Source organism: Xiphophorus hellerii, chromosome 1, assembly GCF_003331165.1.
Source record: "Xiphophorus hellerii strain 12219 chromosome 1, Xiphophorus_hellerii-4.1, whole genome shotgun sequence".
Lineage (NCBI taxonomy): Eukaryota > Metazoa > Chordata > Actinopteri > Cyprinodontiformes > Poeciliidae > Xiphophorus > Xiphophorus hellerii.
In genome coordinates, this window is record NC_045672.1 from 27,063,310 (window position 1) to 27,073,593 (window position 10,284).

General features: G+C 36.3%; 2 protein-coding genes across 2 annotated transcripts in view; one reads left to right on the top strand and one right to left on the bottom strand.

Moving 5' to 3' along the window:
- Positions 1-615, bottom strand: part of rapgef3 (Rap guanine nucleotide exchange factor (GEF) 3) — a 37,585-nt gene extending 36,970 nt beyond the window's left edge. Inside the window, exon 1 of the mRNA XM_032557582.1 lies at positions 394-615. The gene's annotated coding sequence lies outside the window, so the exon portion shown is untranslated. The remainder of the gene's footprint in view (positions 1-393) is intronic.
- Positions 616-2,610: 1,995 nt separating this feature from the next.
- slc48a1a (solute carrier family 48 member 1a) lies at positions 2,611-7,702 on the top strand. The gene is made up of 3 exons (XM_032557595.1): positions 2,611-2,991; positions 4,220-4,387; positions 4,500-7,702. Exons 1-3 carry the CDS (start codon positions 2,862-2,864, stop codon positions 4,634-4,636), a joined length of 435 nt encoding a protein of 144 aa, XP_032413486.1. The 5' UTR covers positions 2,611-2,861; the 3' UTR covers positions 4,637-7,702.
- Positions 7,703-10,284: the final 2,582 nt, after the last annotated feature.

The following is a 10,284-nucleotide window of genomic DNA, read 5'->3' on the forward strand; positions in this document are numbered from 1 at the left end:
GTGAAGCCGATATGAGGGAAGAAATTAAAATAAATGGAGTAAATAATTCTGCATGTAACAACAGTTCACAAACCCACCCATGTGCTTCAATGGTTTTTTTACAGTGCCTTGCTGATGACCATAATCATAGTTAAATTAAATAGCAGCATCAAAAACTTTACAACTTTGAAAGTATGATTGGTTTAGTTCTACATTTTGGAGCAGCTGTGAAAGAAACTTTTATGCACATGGCAAATATGGCTTCAAAACCCTCACATACAAGTGTTACGTAAGATTTACCGTATTTTGAATAAAGCACATTTCTTGCACAAAAGATCAGAATTATTTCTAAAATATTACAGTAAACAGATAATCTGTCAGTTACATCACTCTCACTGATGATCAGAAACTTACCACATTCATCCACCTGTAAGGCTCGTCAGTACACTTGTTCTCTGCTTTCCTTTTTTCCAGCCGTTCCTTGTTTCATCCGTCTGGGGATGATTTCCCCGTCTGGGTCGTCTGTGTGAGTCGTGGGGAGTGTTAGTGGACACGGTTTCCTGTATCTTTCTGATTGGCCATGAAGCGAGCGCCAGAGGGCATGAGCTGAATGCAACACGGACCCACAGCAGTGAGCGTGTGAACAGCTTACTGTCTGAAAATAAGCAACGTTTGTTTCTCTCTTTCATTTACACGGTATACCCTTTACAGCTACAACTGAATTGTGTGGTTTCCTTCAGTGATGTCTGCAGAAGAGCTGCAAAAAACCACAGGAAGACTTTGAACTTTAACCTGGCAACACAGATTTCAGCTCTATGCCCTTCATCTCAGACAAACAATAATATTCCTTCTAAAATTCAAAGGTTCTCTACACTTTTTCACGTGCAGCTGAGGCCATATTTTCAACTAAATATTTGCTCTTAAGGTGCATAAATATTCCCATATTTCTATTTTTTTGGGTTGACCATTTGTAGTAATGCAATATCTGTAATCTGTAACATATTATTCAGCATTTACACCACTTTAAATGAAGAAAAATAATGTGCACCCTATTTCAATTATGGCTTTTCATATTAGGGAATGATAAAAAAAAAAAATCACCTGATTCCTGAAAAACTTGTCAAATCTCAAATTCCACTGTGTCAGTTTATAATAAATACGTGTTAACATAATGGAAAGGTTGAAGGTAAACACTGCGTACACATGAATATCTAATAGCTAATTGAACCATCTTTAAAAGTTGAAGTCATTTTCTGTGAGACGTCATCTGTGCCCAACACAAGCAGGATTTCTCAGTCATTTCAAGATTTAGTAATATTTTCCATGACCCAGTTTGAACTTATCTTCTCGGAGCCTGTCAGACAGATGGCTTCACATCTGAAACTAGAATACAAAGAAAACCACAGTGAATCGTAACCTGGTCTTGTGGCTGAAAAATGATCTAAATTCATCACCGTTCCACCACCATGCTTTAAAGAGGAGTTTTGTACTAATATGTTGCATTTTATTTCCACCAAACATAAAAATGTGCCTTCTTTAGTCTCATCTGTCTAAATGACAACCCCTTCTGGCAATCCTTTCATACAAGCCATTCTTATTTAATATGTTTCTAATTGTATTGTTATGAACTTTAACATGTGAAATGCTAAACTGAGACGTAGCTCCAGGTTTTATTGTTTCTCTGATCATTGTCTGCTCTGACCTTAAATCAGTGGGATTCTCTACACTTGGGAGACTTAGCAACCGTCTTAAATATTTTCCATGTGTCAATATATGTTCTTACTAAAAGATTATGGACTTCAAATTGATTTAAAACATATTTAAATATTCCTAGATTGATGGGTTGTAAAAATGTATTCTGTAACATGTTTGTTGATGTCTTTTTGTCTTGGCATGGTGTTGACACACCTGTCTGCTTCAGTGTAGTTGCAGGGCACACTTTGTAAGGATTAAGTAATGACATGCATTTTATTATGCCACACTAGACTACTATTTTAATCGTTAATCTTTGGAAGCAGATAGGACCAGATTGTCCACATAAAAAACAAAGATTTTCCAAAAATTCAATTTGATCAGTTTGCTCTCAAGCACAATATTCTAGGAAGCTTTATAATCAGAACAGAAATTACCCAAAATATTAAAATTGTTATTGGCTGGTGTGTGTCTTAAGCTGTCTTTATCAAAGGTTTGGAGTTTGTTGTTCACACATTTGATGTGCATGGAGTCCAGGTTTAGAGAAAAGAAAAGAAAATCTCAATTAGTCGACAATATAGTCTCAGAAGTGAGCCAACGGACCAAGACAATCATAAATTGAGGGACGCTTAAATTAAATCTGAAATGCCACAAAAAGTAAATTGCGTCATCTAACTTGGTGTCTCAAACTTTTACTTTTCTCCACTAGGGGCGCCATGACGCTGTGTTTGCTAGTTCCTCCGAACAAAGATGTTGAAAACATAAGAGATGGGTGTCTCACAATATTCCAGTGGTTCATATGTTGTAAAAGATTGTACTTACTGACCATGGCAATTTAATTCTGCGCGAATATTTTTGCGCTTTGTAATTGACTTAATAAGCAGTTTTTTCGTGCGGTTTGTTTACTTCTAACACAAACTGTGTGTGTGTGTAGGGCGTGCTGTCAGGCAAATGAACGGTGTGTTTTAAAACCCCACGGTGACAGACGCCGTTGTTCTCCTGGCTGCGGGCCGAGGGGGATTTCTATCTTGTCGCTTCCCTGTTGCTGAGGATATTACATAATATGGCGGTAAGCTGTTGATGTAGGTCAGAGCCAAAAACCGGATCGGTCCGACTTGTTTTTAACTAAAAATAACTTTTTATCCCGCTCGACGGCCCAGGTCTGTTGGTAGCATTAGCTTCATTTTACAATGGGGATCAGTAGGATATACATTAGCATAGGCTATGCTAGCTTCGGTACTCTGGTTGGATTTTCAGCCTTCCTTGTCTGGAATATCGCCTATAAACAGCCGTGGACAGCGGCCATGGGAGGCCTGTCAGGTACGTAAATGCTCCATAGTTATCATTAAAACCAACTATTATTTGTTCACGTATTTGTTTTTAGCACCTCCCCTTTAAGGCTGTATTTATCCTGACTGCGGCCTTCTGAACTTAAAATGCTGCCATATCAGTCACTAATCAACGTTTAGAGATTAACTGTAGTTTGTTTAAATGCCTGTAGTTGTTTAAGAGATTACATGTTTTTACTAGACATTTATTTTTCAATATTCAAAGCTTTTATTTGGGGGTTAATTTGGCTATTTAAGTAAAAACGTTTCATTTCCATACAGTTGAACCATTTTGTATCATTTAGTGAAATACTCTGTACAATTTATTTTAATTGATTGTGAATAGAAAACGTTGTGTTGCCCATTGTTTCCATTTATTTTGGTTTTGTTTTATGTTTGGGAACCAAAATGTTGTTCTGTGTCAAATATCACCTATATTTGTGCATGATAAATGCAATTTTAACAGTGAAATAGATTAACCTAAAATAATGGGATTAACTTTTACAATTTAATATTTAAGTAAATCTCTTAAAGTGTACCTGCCAGTTGTCTGAGAGTAATTTTGTGTTTAAGAAGTAGTTCAGATTTTTAAAAAATATATCTCCTAAGTTTATTGCAATGGCTGCATTTGCATAGTCCTCATCAGTAGTTTTTAATCCATTTTAAGTAAAATTTAAGATGTTTTGCATTTGATATCCAACAAAAGGATACACATGACAAATAAAACTCCAGTAAAACTGCTAAAATGCCACGTTTGCCATCAAATGTTCTTCTAATTGAAGTTTTTATTTATTTGCATATTTCAGTTTATTTTGATATTGTATAAAAAGGCTTGTGGTTAAATAAAAAATGTGTAGCATGTGCTAATTTTTGTATTCAATTAATTGTCAGAATAATTTATAGATTAGTCAATTACTAAAATAATTATTTGCAGCCTTAACAGTGTTAAGTGTGGAAATAGGAGTTCTGCATCAGTCTTTGTTCCAAGCAGCTGGAGAAAACTCTTAGGAACTTCCTCTGGTATATTTTTAAAAGGACTTTAAGTTGGAATTTTTTTAATATTTGGTATACCGGGACACAGCTGACATTCCTTGTTGAAAACTATGAGAAGTTTTTAATGATTGCAGTTTTTGATTTTTGAACACTTTGCTACCAATTGGTTGCAGTCGTATCTAAATAATGTAACCAATGTGTGTGTGTATGTTTGTCTCTTCTGACAGGAGTTTTAGCATTCTGGGTTCTAGTCACACACATCATGTACCTGCAGGACTACTGGCGCACCTGGCTCAAGGGCCTCAAATTCTTCATTGCTGTCGGTGGGCTCTTCTCAGTTCTGGCTGTCGCTGCCGCCTTTACCTTTCTAAGTCTGGCCATCACACAGAAACAATGTAATTTTCTTCTTTTGGCGTCAAATAACACTTAAAACGTCCAGTAACGTTTCAGTTATAAATTGTGGATTCTCCAGCAAACCCTAAGCTTGGTGTCATTTCTGCCCCACAGCTCTGACCGACCCGCGGACCCTCTACCTTTCCTGCGTTTGGAGCTTCCTGACGCTCAAATGGTCTTTCCTGTTGGCCTTGTACTCTTACAGATACCGCCAGGAGTTTGCCGACATCAGCATCCTCAGCGATTTTTAGCCAGGAGGCTTTTTATAGACTTCGGTGAAGGTTGAAGGATTTAGTAATGCCAGCAGGAGCTGGACTTTGAGCTTTGGAACAACAGGAGGAAAAGCAGACGTGGCTGATTTGGAAGTCGTATGACTTTTACCACACGGAGATGCACTTGTTGCTCTCGCATAACAAGCTCTTTCCTTCGTCTTGTAACCTGTTTTACTACCTAACCACGAGTTACAGCTAAAGTTGAATGCTTGTTCGGACTGGAGCAGTGCACTGCTGGGAATGTAGGGAGTGTTTTTTTCCCTGAGATTTTATCTCTTGATTTGTTTTGTTATAAAACAACTTGTGTGAATGGAAATCACCACCGTTATGGTGTCGTAATACATCGTAACGGCTGTATCAACACACAGAAATTAACACACAGAAATTCTCAGAACCAAAACGAAATGCTCAAAATGAAACCACATGTTTGGTAGGTTGATGGTGGTTTTTGAAGATGCGTCTAAGAGAATGGCATTCCAAAAGTTTATCTACCACTGATCTCATGACAGCAGATGTTTAGACGTTGGTGCCACTGAAGTTGAATTAGTTTCCATACCAAAAAAAAAAATACTGATACAGGTTTTGGTTTTTTTTCTCTTTAAAAGTAGCAGTTGCACATGTGATAATTTACAGTAGGGAAAATAGGTGTTAAATATGTCAATGTTTTTCTCCATGAATACATTTTTAAAGATGCTATTGACATGAAATTCAAACAGATGTTGGGTGATGCACACAAATAAATAAAAACATAATAATTCTATAAATTATATGGAGTAAAGTGGAATGGCAGAGGTAATAAGCATCGAAGTAGCTTGATGAATTTTCTGTTTAGTACTTTGTCGAAAAGGCTTTTTAGTAATGGCATCTTCCAGACATTCACACCAGAAAATTCGTTGCTCTTGTATAATTTTTGTTAAAGTTCTTCTGGTTACTTTATTTTCTATCTGTAAAAACAACAGAGTTCCCATGACTCTGTGTATGTGAGAGATTGTCCTGTTTAAAAATCCACCCCTCATTTCATCTTCAGATTCTTATCAAGGATGTCTATTTATCCTTCCTTCAATTAAAGTGAGTCTGCCTGTGTAATGTTAGGGATAGGAATTCATCACACTGTTTATTCACATCATGAAATGATCAATCGTTTATTCAGTGATAATAATAATGATGCACTCTGATGGAAATCCTGAAATAATTGACAGCAGGTTGTTACTGTTGTTCCTTTGTTAGCTCCAAGAGATCGGCCGTAAAAGCTGCTTCTATGTTTTAAAATATGATTTAATGCTTCTGCTGGATATGTTTTAGCAGCACTGTGGCATTACTGAATGAAACTAGATGATAATGGGAACAATATTTGTGTTTGCAAATATGTCTAATAGATTTATAGCTGAAAACGGTGATGAATTTTCAGTTTTTGTCATCACGGCTACAAAATATTGTGATTAGTATTTTAATCTCACCAGACTATTTTATTGTAGTATTTTATAAACTTGTCCGAATACTCTGTAAACTTTTAAACGAGTTTCAAAATGCTTTTTCTTCAGTAGTGGTGTCTTGTGCAGAGAGTGGTTGAGTGAATAACTTATTGTTTTCGTGGAGAAAATCCCTCCTGGTTTTTCTGACATGCTGTGTGTCTCCTAAATGACTTCTCTCAACTTATTTTTAAGGTGAAATTATTGTCTTTCCACTTCCAGATTATGCCCCTAGTGGCACACATTGAAGCATTCAGAAGTTTAGACATATTGCACTTAATTTTCTTTCTATTTCCAGTGCTTACCTGTCATTCCACTTTGTGAATTTCATATCAATACGTCTATTCGAAATAGATTTACTGAGAAAAACATCCTCAATACTTGTTTTCCCTGTTGCATATTAAATGTTCATTTTGATTGCAGGTTATTGGTGCATTTAGCAGCTACTTGCTTAGTTTTGAGCTGTCACTACTTCAGTCTAAAACGAAAGACATGATCATGCGTTTGTGGAGTCTTGTTGCAACAACTACACCAAGAAACAAACATTACACCACAAAACACTTGCATGCAAGAAGAAGGCATTTTGGCAGCATAGTTCCCTTCTCTGTTGTCATTGAGTTCCTTAAATGAGTTATTTTCTATATTTATGTTCTCAAATCTTGCAAGGGGTTGTGTAACTTTTCCCTGACGAAACTATCCCATACACTTCGTAGTACATTTTATTTTTAGTAACAAGTCTAAGCTGCAGCCTCTCCACTTCTTGTTTCTGTCCAACATTTAGAGCTCCTGCAGTACTTTCTTGATCACCTTTCAGTGAACATCAGCATTAATATTTAGCAGTGCTGTTGTCTGGTGTGACATCCTTTCAGCTCCCCTGCATCATTTAAGAAAAAAAAAACTTCTTCAAGTTCAGATGGTCTAATTTAAAGCTTTATCACAGAACTGTCAATGCGATTGGATTATTAAAGCTATCAATATGGAATGAAAAATTATTATTCTGATGTAAAAAGTGCTTTTTCTGTTTGTTCCACAAGAGGGAGACGTAACACTTTCTGATACTCTTAACATTCCAGTTTTGGAAAAAACACATGGATTTGATACAGAGTTGCACTTTAGTAAATGACATTAATGCCCTTGTTTTGCACACAGGTTGTCATTTCTGTCTCAACCCCGGAATGTTGTAATAAACCAAGTAACATTCAATTTCCTATTGGTTTGATTTCACTAATCAAGCTAAGGTCTTTTTTTTCTTCTTCTTTTGTTTCATTGTTTCTCTTGTCTACATTTTAATTATGAAACATGTACAGTATTTGTCAGTGGTTGCATGTGAGAATACTACAAGTACAAACCAAACACATTAAAAATGCATTTATTGTTATTTGTCACCTCAAGTCTTCAATAATAAAGCAGAGATACAGCAGCAGTCTGAATCAGCTTATGTTTATAAATGTATACGAAGTGTGATATCTGTAACTCCAGATAGCTGCTTATGTGAGAAGCAAATTCAAGCAAAAATATTTTATGCATATAGTTTAAACCTGATGTTTAAATACACAGAATAAAAATAAAAATTTTCTCACTGTCTCAAATTGTATTACACTAAACTTCTTTTGTTTTAGGTCTATTAAAATGACCAAAATTGTTCCTAGTAGCTAAATGCGTCAATAACAAATATCTCAAAGATTTCTTTATTAATTTCTACAGAATTATCCTTTTAAGCAAGTGAAATCCCGGATGATGATATCATGGCTAAGGAACCGTCTGATAGGTTAACTGATATTTTTAACTAATTCGGAAGCACACCTGGAAAACAATACTTTATTGGAAAGTCAAGTGAAATCAGATTTCAGGAAGAGTATTGCTTCATAATTGGGATCAATTTCCAGATGTTTAACATGCAGTGCTCTCTGGTTTTCAAAAATAAACATCCTGTGGCCAAGGCAGATGGCAACTGGACTTATTTTGTTTCTTGAAGATTTTTCACCTCCCTCCAAAAGGTTTCTTAAATTTGAACTTTCCAGTTTAGTTGTCTTCTACGTAACCACTTAGGATTGTCATTTTAGCACATGATCATGATTGGACCTAAAATAGGAACCTCAAACTCTTGTCACTAATTGTTGGTGACTAGCACCTTGTACATGCATGCCTTGTCCAATTCCACTGAACCAAATAGCTACATTTTCTGTCCAGCTCTATAGAGTCCTGCAAATGACCAAGTTATTTGATTCAGTTGTGTCTAAGCAGATACTTAACTAAAATTTTGCAAACCTTGATCTTCATTGTAGCTGTTCAGGATTGTTGTCCTTCTAGAAGGAGAATTTGGACCATTAGTAACTTTTACCTTTTCCCATTTTCCCATTAATTCTGTACAACGTTTCTGTCTCTGTTGAAGAAAATTGACAGTTCGTCATGGAATCTTGCAGACTTTGATGAGAGATTTGACAGGAAGACTTATCAGGAAACTGAAAACACTCTTCCAGGACAGGAATCCAGTCTTGCTACACAGTACTACATTTCTTCCTTTCACACAAACTCCACGTCTGACAAGCTTTGTAGGAGATCAAACAGCAGAGAGCCCAACGGCATCAATCAATGCAAAGCTTAGATATGTGTGATAGACTTTTATGAAGGAAAAAAATAGAAAAATCAGAAAACAGGAGCTCTACTAAGACTTGTTTGTGATTGCCAGATGCTTTGTGCAAAGACTGAAAGTTTATTTACCTATCTTCCTGTATGGAGCGGGATTTATAGAAACCCAACTGTGTGATATCATCAATGGGTCAGAAGAGGCTCAATCCAGGTTCTTCAAGGTCAGACAGTTCATGTTTCTCTGATGGCATCATATAGCAGATGGCCACTGCCTTGCATAAAATCTTGTACCATTCTTTTATGATTTATTTCAGTTTGGCTACTTTCCAAGCATGTGTTTGCCCTTCTGGCAAATCTCTCCCTCCTGTCAAAGCTCTATATTCCTCCATCTCTCCCCTCATCCCATATTTCTTCATGGGCATTGGTCCCCAGATAGTTCCTGGTTAATCAGGGTGATTTATCTGCAGCAGTTTTGTGTGATGACAGTGATAAGTTGCCCAGGAAGCATATAGCTGCTCTCAATCCCACTTTTTCCACTTTCCATGGATATGGCTGTGACATAGTACTTTCTATGTTGAGGTACGTTTGCTCGACTTTATGGTGGAAATTTTGTCTTAGGCTGGTCAGAGAACCAAACATGAGCCACTTAAAAATCTTATTGCTGCAGATGGGAAGATGGGCAGAATGACTAAGGCTAATTTATGTTTGTGCATGTTGTTGAGTTTATAGTTATCTATTTGTTAGATAATACATATATCTGAATTTTGTCAGATGTATGTCTTATCTTTTAGGGTGCTTCTCAGTGCATGTTGTAACTTTGATTTACTTTCAGGCATATTGAGTTTCTGATTTTAGTGACGTTATTCTTTAAGAAACATAGTGCACTTATAGTCAAAGCCGTCCCAGTTTTATTGGACTTGACATAGCCATAGCCCTAAAATTTATTTTATTTTTTTAAATAGATGGTGGTTGAAACAATTTTTTCTGTTCCTCTTCATTTTCCTGAAATCTATGACACAGGCATAGCGGAAAGAAAATTTGATTTCTGTGAAGTCCGTTTTCAACGTACAGAAATCAGATGCTTGCTTGATGCATCCAGTGTATTCTCCTCTATTTCCCAGCTTGTGAATTCTGTGACGATCACTCTTTCCTATTTGGCTATACCAGGAAAAAATGGGAACTACACTGGTCAAAACACTGAGACTCTTTTGACACCTAAACTTTAATAACATATTGTAATTTTTTTTTCTTTAAGCTGGTTATGCTTTAAACTGGAGCTGCTCCAACAGCTTCAACTCTTTTTATAAACACTCAGGGAACATTATGTAGGCCAGTCAAGTTCATGCTCATTTTGCATATTGCAACAGGAAGGGGGCACCTCAAATTGTGAGCATGAATAGGTCCAAAAAATCTTTATATTTGGCAGCATTAGGAGCTTCTTCCATGGATAGTAAGTGGCAGATAAGGACAGATAATTTGTGATAATTACCATAGTAAATTGTCTGACAGTTAGCATTATTGCTTTACATTGAAATAATCATCAAAGTTTTTTGATTGTCCATCAAATGC

What these genes read in the sequence shown, in the direction of transcription:
- slc48a1a (XM_032557595.1), top strand. Translation starts at nt 2,862, where the DNA reads ATGGGGATCAGTAGGATATACATTAGCATAGGCTATGCTAGCTTCGGT. An exon ending in GGCCATGGGAGGCCTGTCAG is followed by an intron (nt 2,992 to 4,219) that starts GTACGTAAATGC and finishes CTCTTCTGACAG; the next exon opens with GAGTTTTAGCATTCTGGGTT. An exon ending in GGCCATCACACAGAAACAAT is followed by an intron (nt 4,388 to 4,499) that starts GTAATTTTCTTC and finishes TCTGCCCCACAG; the next exon opens with CTCTGACCGACCCGCGGACC.